Below are 14,986 nucleotides of genomic sequence, written 5' to 3' on the forward strand. Positions count from 1 at the left end.
CTACACTACACAGCTTTTAGCGACATGGCTGTGTCACCACAGCCATGCCACTAAAAGTCATCCAGTGTAGCTGCTGTTTGTCAGCTCTCCTGATGACAAAAAACTTCTACAACCAACGAGCAGCATTTCTGTTGTTGGCAGGAGAGCGCTCCTGCTGAATGTGCTGTTCACACTGGCATCTGTCGCGGCAAAACTTTTGTCTTTTAAGATTTGGGTTTTTTTTTTTAAACACCTCTGAAAGACAAAAGTTTTGTTGTTCGCTTGCCAGTGCAGACATAAGCCTTAGTATCTTTCCCAGAACTGAGGAAGAGCTCTGGGTAGTTCAAAAGCTTGTCTTTCTCGTCAACAGAAGTTGGTCCAATAAAAGATATTACCTCAGCCATCTCATCTCTCTAACACCCTGGGACCAACACTGCTACAAGAACATTGCATACATTCTTCTCAGGGCTATTAAGCCTTGTTCCCGAGCTAGTCCTAGAGTTCATCTAGAGGGAGACTGGGAATAAATTTGTGATATTAATGGTGTATTGGCACCAAACAAGTCTTTGGGCTCCAAACATTCAGCGCATTTGGCACTATGTAAAGAGACAACCATGTCTGACCAAAAAAAAAAAAAAAAAAAAAATCTCTTCAGATGCAAATATAAGTTTATTTTACAAATAACTGTGCTTGAATCAGCTTCCTAAACACTTTTTGTTAAGAAGATTCCTATCAAGGGGAAGACAGAAGAATCACCTTCTCAGATAAGGAATAAACAATAAAGGTGATGGTCTCTATTGTTCTGTTTTGTTTCAGGAACAATAATTTGGTGTGTTTTTCAAGAATCTTTCTCCTGAAGAAGAATGGAGGCTACTATCTAATCAAAATAACTTACATCTATTCAAGTAATTTATTTTGCACTACAAGGTGTGCTAGTGTTTTACAATCACTTAAGATGAAACTCCTGCTTCAACTTTGTACAGGCTTGTGGCTTCAGGGTTGGCTACCATTTTGTATTTTGTGGATCTGGAGAACGTCTGATTGCTGCAAACCTACCTTGCAAAGATATTTTGACTTTTAGTTAATATTTGTACAAGTGCTGTAGATGCTGAAAGTCTGTTACATATTTAACAATCACTGTTTCCAATTGTAGGATACCCGTAACAATTTGCTCTGCACTGATGTGAATATTTCCCTTTTATTGTTGCTGTAACCAATAGAGAGAGGCCAATGCTTTTCAACAATCCTGTAACACAGACAACTGAAGCCTACCAACATCCTCCCTTTAAATACATTTATATTCACAAGTGATTGTCAAACTATGTACTGCCATACATGGATGCTTTTCTTCACACACCATGTTCTTCTCTGCAATCAACATTTTTTGCTTTAGAATAGCCTATTTAATTCTTAATAAGTATAATCTCTTTCAAATATTTATATATTTTTCCCTTTTATTGAAAAAACACTAATTATTATTTTTTAAAGGACAGTATTACAACCCTTTACAAAAAGCATTATCAATAAAAATGTGTTTTAAAAGAACAGACCTGACTGTAAATGCACTCTCCAAAGATACATGGTCATCATGGAATGTAATTAGGCAATAACGCACATCTTTTACAGATGTTGGTACTTTGACATCAGGCAGTAGTCCCTGAATCATTTGCTCTCTGTTAATCCTGGGTGTCCAGTTAACCTAAAACCAAAATATTTATTAACTAATCACTGGCTATACAACATTCATCCCTTCATTTGTACATATACATTATGGTTTTCAGGACTGGATCGTGTATGTAAAAATATACACAGCAGTAGTAATCTTATTCATGAGAGCATTGAGTTTTTCCAACACTAACCTATGTTATCTGAACAAATACAGAAGTCTACTTTGAAGAGAACTTACATTCAGCCTGACTGCCTAAAATGTCCTGTTAACAGAGTCCCAATGCTCTAGAACCTTATCAAGACAAAATCTGAATCAATTCAATGGAGCTCTGCCTGGGTATCAAGCCCTACATCTATATATAGGAGGAAGAACATAAGGGAACATAAGTCCGTCATGAAGTTACAGGTTTGACACAAATCTGACCAGGCTACTGAATATTGGGAAAGCCCCCAAAGCCAAGAGTATAGTTCTGGGGCAGGTATTACATGGATTAACATATTATACTGGAGAGTAGCTATGAAGAGTTGAGGAAGTTTTGCATTGGAGGAGGCAGGACTTTTATTTTATTTTATTTTTAAAAAGGCTTGAAAATACTAACCTACTTTTCATAATGTATATTACTGCAAAAGATGTTCTCAATAAACCAAAGGGCCTGTTCCGCAATTTTCACTCAGGCAAGATTCTTATTGAGTCTCAGCAGCCTTGAGGAACAAGAATGCCATACAAGCAAAGTAATGTTACTTTTATCAATTAATAAAATGTGTTATGTAATTAAAGTAATCTTAGTCTAAGACCTTTACTGTTGAGATAGTTTCTGGCATTACTGGTAACAGAATATGATGCATATTACGCAAGTCTTACTCAATTCAATAAAATGGTCATTAAGTGTCTTTACCCCTCTATGGACATAGTTTTAACATTTTATTGGATTTTTTAGCGATGAACAATCTTATTAAATGAGAAAAGTAACATTTCCATGTTTGTATAGTGCTTCAGATCTTCAATGGGCCTGTGGCGGTATATTTATTCTACAATAAAATATCCAGGGCTGGCCTGTCAGTTAACTCGGACTTGGGCTGTGGGGCTATAAAACGTTCAGGCTCGAGCTGGAGCCCAGACTCTGGGAGCGTGCGAGGAGGGAGAGTTCCAGAGCCAGGCTCCAGCCAAGCCCAAATGTATACTCTTCAACTTTACGGTCCAGCAGTCCAAGTCTGCTGACATGAACCAGCCATGGGAGTTTTATTGCAGTGTAGACATATCCAGAGACTATCAGTTGGAATGTTGCTCATGTACCTGATTTAAAAAAAAAAAAAGAGAGAACAAACCCCTTGTAAAGAAGCCAGTACATTTTCTTCTTTACGTATTGTATATTCTACAATTGTGTCCCATTTACTTTGAATTTATGATAAAGTTTCTTCTAAAATACCTACCTTAATTTTTTCTGCTAGAGCTGAAGTTATGATGATCTCTCTTTCTCCTTCATCATACATTTGAAAGATAAGGTTGTGCATGACATCGCCTGCAATCCAGTTAATTTCATCCTGGTGTTTGATTTGAATAGCCTTTTGTCCTTCTACACTAAAAATCTGCAGTCTTGCAACATGGCTACTGGGGAGCAGTTTAATAGTCTTTTCCACTGGTGGCACATCTTTACAACTCTATGCATGGCAAAAACATTGAATGCGACATAAATAAGACATTAAATATATACTTGTACATTTTGTGAGTGTTGGGTGTATCGGAGTTCTAACATCCACTGAGATAAATGGAGTTACCCTAGGTTTCAACTGGCCTAGGTGTAACTGAGGTCAGAATCTGGCCTCTCAAAACTACAATAAAAATGCAAATCTTAATTTCACATCTTGAAATATTAGTTATTTCTATAAATTTCCATGTTTGGAACCTCAAATCCAGTGTATTTTTTTTTAAAACAACAATTTTAAAAAATAACCTTACAGCTGTGTTGAGAGTATAACCACCCTTTGAAATAGGTCAGTTTGCCATCTTATAGTTAAATAGTAACTTTTGCAGGGTTAAATACCAATGGCAGTATTTTCAGAGGTGCTGAGTGCTGCAGCTCCCTTGGACGTCAGTGGGCGATGTTAGGTTCTGTACCCCTGAAAATCAGACCTTAAGAATGTATTCATCAGTGATATAAAGTATCACCATTAATCCAAATTACTACAGCTCTTAAGCTCTGGAGATGTAAATCTGCAATATCCCTTCTTAACTAACTCTCTGAGGACACACAACCAGACTCCAAGTGCCTCTGCAAAGGACTAATCTGACCAATTCAGATCCAAGGAACCCTGGACATCCTTCCCAGGATACCTAGGATCTAGGGAAAGCAACCATGCACCCAGCATCCAGTGGCGTGGTCCCTATTAAGGCATAGGGAAAATACTTACCTTTCATAACTGGAATTCTTTGAGATGCACAGTTCTTATCTGTATTCCACTGTAGGTACCTGTGTACTTGATGCACCTGAGACCAAAGAATTCTAGTCAGTAATGTCCGTTGGTCTGCACCTGTGCCCTTGCTCTCCTTGTGCTCTATGCTGGGAGTATAAGGGGCAGTGTGGACCCAGGACTCTCCAATTCCTCCTCTTACCCTGATTCAGAGAGGAGCCAAAGCAGCAGGCAAGGAGGGCAGGTAGTAAGATAGAGATAAGGACAACACATCTAAAAAAAATGCAGTTAGAAAGGTAACTGCCCTTTCTTCATTGAGTGCTGTTCCCCATGTGTATTCCATCGTGGGTGACTGACAAGCAGTACATAAACAGAAGGAGGGTGTGAGGATCCAGGTGATATGGGTGCTTATAGAACCACTGTCTCAAAGGACGCATCAGTGGAGGAGGTTTGGACCAAGGTGTATTGCCCAAGAATGTGTGTCTGGAACTCCACATGGCTGCCTTGCAAATAGCAAGCAGAGGTACTTCTAGAAGTGATGCTACCAAGGCTGCCTGTGCTCCCATACAGTGAGCCTGTAGCTCAGTGGGGGAAGAAGGTTGCCCACTGAATAAAAATGTAGGATACAGCCAGAGATACACTGGGAGAAAACAGCTTGTCCTCGGGCTAGACCTGCTATGGCAAGGAACAGCCCATATGACTTTCTGATCTGTTTTCTTCTCTGTAGGTAAAATGCCAAAGCTCATCTCATGTTGAAAGAATGAAGTTTCTTCTCTATGCTGAAGGTGTGGGCTTTTGGAAAGAAGAGAGGTAAGGGGATAGCCTCGTTTATGTGAACCTCCAAAACTACTTTATGGGTGAATTTTGGATGTAGTCATAGCGAGACCCTGTCTTTATGAAATACAGTGTAAAAAGTGTCTGCCATTAGGGACTCCAGTTCGCCTACCCATCTGGCCAAGGTGATGGAAACGAGGAAAGCAACCTTCATAGTCAGGTGATGCATCAGACAGCTAAACAGGGGTTTGAAAGGTGGCTTGGTAAGTGCTGAAAGTACTAAATTAAGGTACGATTGAGCAGTTGGTCTTATTACCAGTGGGGAAGTTCTAATTAAGACCTTTAAGAACTTGATTGGGAGATGACTGAGTGAATAAAGATAGAGAAGCCATCCCTTGGAGGGTGACAAGTGCTGATTGCAGTCAAGTGAACCTCTATTGAGCTAAAGGAATGACCTGTTGTCAATTGTTATTGCCCTCAGTTGTGGGGAAATTGTGCTAGGCATCCACCAAAATGGATCTCTGAGTTGGGTGGAGATGTCATGAACATTGGTTTGCAGCTTCTTAGTGTCCTGTCAAAACTATCTTTTGGTTGGGGAGGCAGGGTGGTGAGGCTGGGTAGCTGCAGAAGAGGTGTATTGGACAATATATCTCCATTTCTGCACCCACTACCATTTGCAAAGTAGCTCATAAATGCGCTTGTGATAGAAAGGGTGTAGCAAAGGCCTTGGCTTGCAAGGTTGCTTATGCTACTTCCTTCAGGACTGGTATATATATATATACCCAGGAAGCAGAAGATTGCCCCGGAGTCTTTTAATGAATGCAAAGACTTGTCTGTCTTCTGGTGGAAAGGACTGATTTAATTAAAGGGCAAGTCATGCATGGTGTTCTGTACCTACCTGGGGAATCCTGAAGAGTGTAGCCAAGATTCCTGATGCATCACTCTAGCAGTCATCAGTGATCATGAAGCAGTATCAGCAGCATCAACTGCATCTTGTAATCAGGTTCTTGCCACTGATATGCTCTTATCAAAAAGGGTGTGAAGTAAAGCCCTATTCTCCTGGAGTAACCTGTCTTTAGAGACCAGGAATTTAGAATAATTCAAAAAAATCATTTTGCCAGGAGGGCCTGGTAATTGAAAATTCTAAATTGGAAGCTGGTGGAAGTAAACACCTTTCTCCCAATAAGGTCTAAATGCTTGGCCTCCTGAGCCACAGGGCTGGCCCTTGGGTGTTTTTAGTCCTCTCCACTGCTGCTTCGACAGGTAGGGAGTTCAGGGCAGGGTGGGAGAACAAGAACTCCACTCCCTTAGCCAGGACTAAGTATTAATTTTTGCTGCTGTCTTAGGGTAAGAAGAATGGGTAGGTTGCATGTGCCACACAGATTTTGCTGGTTCCAGAATCACCTCATTGACCGGGAGTGCTATTCAGCTAGATCCTGTAAGCTGTAGGATGTCCAGGCCCTTGTGTTATGAGTCCTGGATCTCCTTTAAGGGAATCTGAGGCTCTTCTACTACTCTCCAAAGCAGCTCTTGGAACTGTCTGTGGTTGTCAAGAAGAAACTTTGAAACTATGAGGAAGATGAAATGTGTGTTGTTACTGGTACTGGCAGATCTGATTCATCTTCTTCCTCCTGCATAGGCAGGAAGCTCTGGTTGACCTCTTGGAGGCAAAGAGGTGTAAATATTCCTTCTTGGATCATACTGATTCCAGATGCTATGTGTACAGGCCCCATGGCCCCCAGTAACATCAGTATGAGGGATCAATGTAGGTTGTGGCAGTCTCCAAGCTATTAGGAAAAATTGGTCCCCAGCAGCGGGTCCTTACTTAGATGGACGAGATTGGTAGTAGGAGACTCTTGATCCCCTGTCTGAGCTGAACTCCCTTGGTGGAGGGGAGAATAGTTCCACTGGTACATCTGACTCTCCTAATGATGAGAAGGTCAGGTCCAGTTCCATCTTAAGTGCCATCAGTACCCATGTCACAAAGCCATGAGTAGCTAATGGAATGGGCTTGTTTCTGGTGTTAGAATCTCTCTAGTGAGAGTCGATCCCGACAACCGGGGAGACTGCGGGTCTGGGAGAATGAAGATATCCTGTGCAGTCGTGTCGGATATACTGGAGGCTTAGAAGGCTGTGTCTTGTCGCCTCATACCCCTGGAATCAGTGTAAAGGGTCTCTTAGTAACTGGTGGTTCTTTAGGGGAATCTGACAGTAGCACCAATCAAGGAGACTTCAACCATGTAATAACTGTCGGTACCAATGGTTCACAATCCTTCAGGTCCAGGTGCTTTGTCTTAGTCGGTACTGTGGTCAGTGTCAATGACATGCAGAGCGGTACTGAAGAAACCTTGCTCTTATGTACCTTCTGATCATGGCCACAAGGCCTAGGAGAACTTAAGTCCTTGTGTCCTGTGTGCAAGGATTTTCCCAACCTGGATGGGGACAGGAAGGGATCCCTACTCTTAGCAGATCTAGAAAGGAATCTGTTTTTATGCTCAAGAGAGAGTGCCTTTTCCTCTTGTGAGATGGGCCAGACGAAGGATCCTTGGCTCTAGTCATTCCTGGTCCTGAGTCAGACATCAAGCTAGGAGGCGCACTCCTTGATGTCTTAGGCTGATGTACCTGGGATTCTCCCCGGCCTGGATCTAACTGGGGCTCCCTGGTGCATTCCATTAGGTACTTCCGAAGCTGGAGTTTTCGTGCCTACTGCTTTCGGCTGGGAAAGGAGTGGCATATACAGTACTTAATGGAGATATGGGCTTCTCCAATGCAGTAGAGGCAGTGCTAGTGGTCGTCAATGAATGAAAAGAAGCTGGGTCAGTAGATGCAATTCCTAAAGCCAGGAAGCTTGGGGATAACTTAAGTCCTGTGCTGGGGGATCAGATGATTCCCTGGAGTGATGATTCTAACTAACTACTATCTACATTTCCAATGTACACTACTTGCTAGAATTCTCCGGTCTCAAGCACATGCGTATCCACAGTGGAATACACATAGGGACCAGAACTCAAAGAACATTTTCTTACTATGCAGTCTCTTGGAACCACTGGCACTTTAACAGGGGTTTTTTTCAGCTTATTCTGAACAACTCTTACATTTATCTGGTAGAATTGGTTTCAATGGGTCATTGTGCAGCTCCATTGCCAGAGAACACCATTCATTTTGGAATTTCAGGTCAGGCTTTATGGCAATATCCACTGTGCTCATAAACACCTTCTTGAAATAGTATCTCCAGAATCATGTGCCATCAAGAGCCTTCATATCCTTTTTAAGAGATCTTTCAGGTACCACAGGCTTTAGCTATACATTCTTCCCAGACAGTATTAAAAAAAGACACTTTTCACACCATCTGAAGTGAGGGAATATTGAAAATTAAGAGATATACCTCTTAAATCCTATTTTCTTAGGAAAGGCCCATGGCAACCAGAAGTCACAATAAATTCAATGCAAGTTAGAAAGAAAACTCTAATACTGTACCAGACTTATGCCTACACTAAACCTATCATTATAAGACGTTTTAAACTACTTCTATTTAGATCTAAACCAAGAAAATGGACAGGTTTGACCTATGACTACTCCAGCTGGTAGTCAGATACGAACTGATGGATAGCAAAAGGAAGCAGATTGTTTATAACTTTTGGTCTATGTAATGTTCAGCTCAAAGAAACTTCAGAGGAAACCACTCTTCAGGAAGGTTCCTTTACCACATGGTTAGGCACTTTTGACTTACAGAGTGTGGTTCTATAGAGGCAATATCATGTGGAAAAACCTCAGTCTTATTCTGCATTGGATCGGATATGGTAGCTACCACAATAATCCTTCCTAACTTTTTGTTGTAGAAATCAGAGCTGATGTATACTTAAAGGTCACTATGAAGTTGGTATCATAGTGCAAGATGAGGACATTTAATTGACTCCTCAGTGCAAGTAGTAGCATAGATAAGTGTTTAAGTATTAAAGAAAATTGAAATCTTGCTTATTTACTATATTATGGTCATGCCATGGACATTACCAGCCTGAAAGCCAGAAAAAGCAAATTTGTTGGAAAATAAAGATTTGATTTGATTTTTTTAAGAGAAGGAGAAGTTTACAAGTTAACTAATCTCCTCAGATTTCAAGATAAAACCAATTAAAGTTCCTCATGTTTTCTTCAACTATTGGGTTAAATGTGATAATGGCTGTGGCAGGGCTGGCTCCAGGGTTTTGGCCGCCCTAAGCAGCCCAAAAAAAAAAAAAAAAAGCCGCGATCGTGATCTGCAGTGGCAATTTGGCGGAAGGTCCTTTGCTCCGAGCAGGAGTGAGGGACCGTCCGCTGAATTGCCGCCGAATAGTTGGACCTGCCACCCCACTCTGGAATGGCTGCCCCAAGCACCTGCTTGACAAGCTGGGCTGTGTACAGAAACAAGTTTCTCTGAACTACAAAGAAATAACAACCTGTACTGAGAGGGATCATTAAATGACAGGAATTAGAATAAAGAATGGTTTCATATTAACAATAATAATGAAATACAAAGAAAATGAAATACAGAAAAACATCAAGATGATAGGAACAGAAGATGAAAAAAACAAAATCTTTTAACTAACAAAAACAGAGTATACAACAAACTCTTAATGGCTGCAGTTTTGACACATCTTGCAGCTGTACATTCTATACATACAATTTGTGTTTATCTTGTGCTTTTTAGATAAGTATTCCAAGGCTCTTTAAAGTAGTCACTATATACTATACCAAGGAAAAATTATTTTTAACTAATGCAATTTCTGCAATTCCTTCTTTTGCCTATTTTTTAAAAAAATACTCCTTTCTAAAAGAATTAATGCTTAGGTATAGCACAATGCCCTGTCCCCAGCTCAATGATGGGGATCTGATGTTTGAAAACACTAAAGGCAATGAAACTCAGCTTGGGAGGTACATACCAGCCTGGAAATCCCAAATCCCTTCTGCTTATCTCTGAAATAGGTGGAAGAGGGAGGGGGAAATTCTCTGCCTTCCACTGACTGGCAGGGGTGGGGAGCAGGGAACAGAGGAACAGATTGGCTCTTAAACTCCCCATCTCCATGATTTAAAGTGCTCCTGGGCTTTCTGGGGCCATTTTCAGTTGCTTCATAGCTGCCCCATCCTCCCTTCCTTCCTGTACTGACAGTATATTGAGCTGCATTTCCACAATGGTGGATCTAATCAATGGCCTATTTGCGGGATTAGGAAGGAATTTTTTTCCCACTGGGCCAAACTGGTAGAGATCTGGTCTGTATTTTGCCTTCCTGGCAGCACTGTGAAGGCAGTTAGACAAAAGGAGTAGAGATGGAAAGTCTAACATTAGGAGATAGTATAGGACATTTAGTTCATCACAACTTGCAGCTGGTGCCTAGTGTAGATAGAGGCCAGAAGGGCCAGCTCCCAGAGATAAATGAGACCTGGAATTTCACTGGTGGACCTTATGCCTGTAAGAAGAAAGGGAGACCTGAAGTCTTCTAAGACAGAGGTTCCCCTTAATAGTCTCTAACCCCTTTGCATGGAGCAGAGGCGGGGACAAAGAGCCCCAGAAGAGGGTCTAACATGAGTTACTGGTTATAGGGCAGGAGTCCTGTAACTCTGTACTGGCCTCCTTTAACTGCCTGATATGTGAGGGAGTGGGCATATAGCACCCCTCCCTATTATGAAGTTCAAAAAGTTGCAGCCTGCCACTTAAATTCATCCCTTCCTCTTTCATTCGCATGCATCGCCAGAGCAATACTTACAGGTATTTCAATCCTTGCTTTGAGCATCTGGTCTTTCTTTATATTCTGCACATGCAAAACTGGTCCAGTTAAAATATTTGTCCCAGCATTACTGCAATCCACGGCATACACAGGAAGATTTGGAGCACCTACAAACTATTTAAAATGCAAAATTACACTTAAATATAGTAGCATGTAAATAAGTTAAAATATGAGTTATTCAACACCAAAGGTAAGCATGGCTCTTTACAGGTAAAATGAGAGGTCCGCTCCTTCAAGAATCTTGGAATCCGAAGTCATGCTTTTCACAGCAATGGAGAACAAATAGGAGAGGCCTAGGAGGGTGAGGATTACAACTGTGACTGACATACACGTTTAATAATGCATATTTAATAATACATACAAGTACATGTATTATGAAGGGGCACTAGTCCTTCCTTAGTTATAGAAAGAAGGTAGCTTAGTCTTAAACATTGGTTTCCAACAACCCCTCATATTATCCTAATAATTAAGGCCCAGTCTACATTAGAAAACTTTTGCTGATATAGCTACGGCAAACAGTTCCGTGTGTACACATCTTATACTGTCAGTGTAGTTTATAAAGTATACTAGCAAAAAGCACTTTTATGTCAATTTAACTGCATCTACTCTAGGGGTTTTGCTGTTATAGAAATGTCACAAGAAAACCAAACCAAACAAAACACCGCCAAACAAACAAACAAAAGTCCCCATACCTTTAACTGACATAGCTATACCAGCAAAAGTTTCTAGTGTGGGCCTGCCCTTAGGAGATGTGAATAATACACTATTTGTTTTTATACAGATTAGCCTGCATTTTCATCTTTAAGCATATTTAAAGTATTTTGCCTTAAATTATTTTTTTCCAATGATTCATGCCACTCAAAATTTAAGATTTGTTTAGATTTATGCCCTAAAATTGAGAGAACACTTACCACTCATTCATAAAATAAAAATGTTAAAGTTAAGTTTGTAACATGCATAAATAATACACACATGAAAATCTAAGTGCAAACATTTTTGTTAAACATTTTAAAGTTGCCTGCTGTGAGCTTATTTCTGAGAAATCTAAATACATTAAATGGGCTAGAGGAGTTAAAAAATATTAACTTCTGCAGTGGTTTGCTGACAGTTAAACAGCCAGTATTACAAATAATTACTGTCATACAATAGATTGTAAATAATAGTCTGTTATTTCTTATATTAAGAGTTCACTTGAGGCATTAGCTAATCCTAGACCAAACAAATGTAAGTAGGGTTCCCCCCCACTCTATATATATACACGCACATACACACACACAAAAGCATGACCTGAAGTATCTTGATACTGTAATTAAATATCCTCATCCCAATATCTCTTTAATCACTAATGTGTCAGCTTTTTGTACCTCTGACATTTAGTCAGGAACTATGTGGTAGAGGTGGCACTGAAGTTGCAATTACTATGAAATCTCAAGATATCTGGAAAACTACTAGTATATTACATTTGGGTGACGGAACAAAATAGATCCTTTCCACACTTTTTTATTAAACTAAGTGCCATAACAGAAGCCTGTGCTAGTATACATAAAATGTAGCCTACCTTACAATGAACTATTAGTTTTGGTTGTGCTGTTATATTTCCTGCTTCATCCAACACTTCAACCTGAAAGGGGAAAGATGTCCCATTTTCAATCTTTAGAATTTCAGAATCAGGTTTCACTTTCAATTGACGAGGAGGTCCTGTAAACATACCCAATTTTGGAGTAGAGGTTACACTTCAGAATTTTACAGGTTATCTGACTTCAGTTTCTCTGTGTAACAACCGTAATTTGAAAATAAACTGCCATGGTACCTTTGGTAACAAACAATCTAACACAATTCATGTTCATGAATCTTTCCTCAAAAGAACACCAGCATTGAAATAAGCAGGGGGTTCTGTCCTTGCAGGTGCATTGTTTACTATTCTCATGAATATGCTTAAATAGACATATAGCGATCACCAGATATATAAAACACATCTTTACAAGTCACCAATACTATCAATGTTGACCAGTAAACCAATAAAGATACTGAACCTAGACTTTCCTGTGAGATGCAGGGCAAACATATGAAATGTGCTATAGGGTGCAGATAACCACAAAGAAATCTGATCAATCATGCTAAAAGACATTCTAATCATGTAATCTACAACCTTTATATACAAACATAAGGAAAAATAAATAAAAAGAAAAAATGATGTGATGTGGAGGGCATAGTGAGAGCTCTCAAAATAGCTTAAAAGGTAAAATAATTTGTATGTGTTGTCAATCTTAATTCTAAAAATTAATGAGGAGTCCCTAAACAAAACTAACTCATTAGCTTTAAGACCAGAGGTATATGTCAAAGTCCTTCGAGAATGAATAAAGACTAAATAAATAACTTTGGTCAATTTTCAGAAATATTTTGCAAAGAATCTCTGTTCTAGTCTATTAGTTATTTAAAACTTCTAATTTCTACCCTATGCAATAAAAACAGCTATGGTGAATCATAGAGATTAATTAAAATTAAAAAAGGGAAAGGGAACTAAGTAATCAGTTATGATATCCCACCTGAGCTGGGAACTATACCTGGGTTGGGTGGGGTAGGGGGCAGGAAAAGAGACCATGACAACTTTTGAAGACTAAATTAAAATCTCTGCTAGTAAAAAGCTTTACACAAAACAGAGTTTGCTGATCTATCCCTTACAGGAAGTTATTTTTGAAAACCAGAGTGTAGAACAAGCTTTTGGGAGAATAAATGGTAGAAAAATATCATCAGCAAGAACCGGTTAATAAGTTTGCCTACCTTGGCTGAATGGGACCCTAAAGATTAAAAATGTCAAATGAAAAGGATAGCCATTAAGAGACCAGATGCAGAGTTTTAATTAAGCCCTAGAGTGGCAATTAAAGATCTTCAGCACAGGATTGACATGACCTACAATTGTTCCCAGGCCCATGAAACAATCTTAGCAGAGTTGCTCTTCTGTAGTTGTTGTGGTCTCCTTGCACATGGAGCACCAGTGTACTTTCAGCTTATTCTGGATGGCCTTCTACATCATAAAAAGCAAAGGGGAGGAACAAATGGAGAGAAGGAGATGAACAGACAATTCTACCCAGGAAGCAACCCCCCCTAAAACTTTAGTCCCCTAAGAAAAGCAAAGAATGAAAGAGATTTTGCTCACTATTGCCCCCAAATTAGCTTTAAAAGGTAGGATTGCACTGAATCAATTGCTCTGAAGTGTCACTGCACTGCCAAAGACAGATTCCAGTGCAAAGTATGTGACCATGCCCTGCAATTCTATGGACAAATCTCAACTGCGTCTGGTATTTGCAGGAAGAAAGAGAATGTCCAAATATCTTTGACATAGGAGGAGGTGAAAATTCAGAAGTACATCTTTCATTTTATCTAATCTGATCAAATTAGACTATTATACCCGTTCTCAGAAGGGAGCATTTACATCTGTCTGCAGACCAGAAAAAGGTAATGGAATAAAAAAGAAATTACAGGTGGACCTGCTAGTCTAACTATAAGGAAGGCTACCACAGAATAATTTCCCCAAAATTGCTTGACAAACCTGATGTTGGTCAAAAGGGCAAAGGCCAAGAGTAGTTAACCCATGACATACCTGACACACCTCATACATTTTCCTTATCTGGAAAAGCCTGTGCAAAAAGGAGTAACAGCACCATCGGAACAAGGCACCGTGGTAAATCTCTTACATGTACTGTATAAGTGGAACTGCTTGAGAAATTGGTATTTGCAATGTTGTTGTAGCCAGGTTGATTCCAGGATATGACAAAGACAAGGTAAAGAGACGCTCTATTAAGCTCAGAAGCTTGTCTCTTTCACCAATAGAAGCTGGTCCAATAGAACAGTGTTACTTACTGTAACTGTTGTTCAAGATGTGATGCAGATGAATATTCCATGCAGATGTGCATGCACACAGTGCACCAGAGCCAGAGAACTTTCCCTAGCAGTACCTGTAGGGGCGGTGCTCACGTCTTATGGCCTTACGCCCTCTCCTGGCCGTATAAGGGTGGTGCCATCCTGACCCCCATCAGTTCCTTCGCACCGAATGTCAGAGGAGACGGAGGATGGGTTGTGCAATACATGTCTGCTTCACATCTCAAAGAACAAAAGTTACAGTAAGTGACCATGTTTTCTTCTTTGAGTAGATACAGCCATGTATTCCATGCAGATGACTCTCAGGTAGTACTCGCAGTAGCTGGGGCTCGGAGTCTGTTTGAACACAGACTGTGGGACTATCTTCCCAAAGTTTGCATCTGAGCAGGATGCAGCAGAATGGCACAGTGATTTGTTAACATACATACATAGGGTCAAGTGGCAGTCTTGCAAATATCCAAAATGGGAACATCACTTAGAAACACAATCAATGTCATCTGGGCTCTCATAGAATGAGC

At 40.1% G+C, this 14,986-nt stretch overlaps 1 protein-coding gene across 2 annotated transcripts in view; it reads right to left on the minus strand.

Moving 5' to 3' along the window:
- The window catches only part of SMCHD1 (structural maintenance of chromosomes flexible hinge domain containing 1), a 162,539-nt gene that overhangs the window by 70,161 nt on the left and 77,392 nt on the right, over positions 1 to 14,986 (minus strand). For both annotated transcript variants that reach the window (XM_034762716.1, XM_034762715.1), the window contains exons 23-26: positions 12,148 to 12,287; positions 10,569 to 10,703; positions 3,079 to 3,306; positions 1,530 to 1,678 (exon numbers count right to left, since the gene is read on the minus strand). In XM_034762716.1, the coding sequence (XP_034618607.1) occupies positions 1,530 to 1,678; positions 3,079 to 3,306; positions 10,569 to 10,703; positions 12,148 to 12,287 (652 nt within the window). The remainder of the gene's footprint in view (positions 1 to 1,529; positions 1,679 to 3,078; positions 3,307 to 10,568; positions 10,704 to 12,147; positions 12,288 to 14,986) is intronic.

The sequence above is a fragment of the Trachemys scripta genome, chromosome 2, assembly GCF_013100865.1.
Source record: "Trachemys scripta elegans isolate TJP31775 chromosome 2, CAS_Tse_1.0, whole genome shotgun sequence".
Lineage (NCBI taxonomy): Eukaryota > Metazoa > Chordata > Testudines > Emydidae > Trachemys > Trachemys scripta.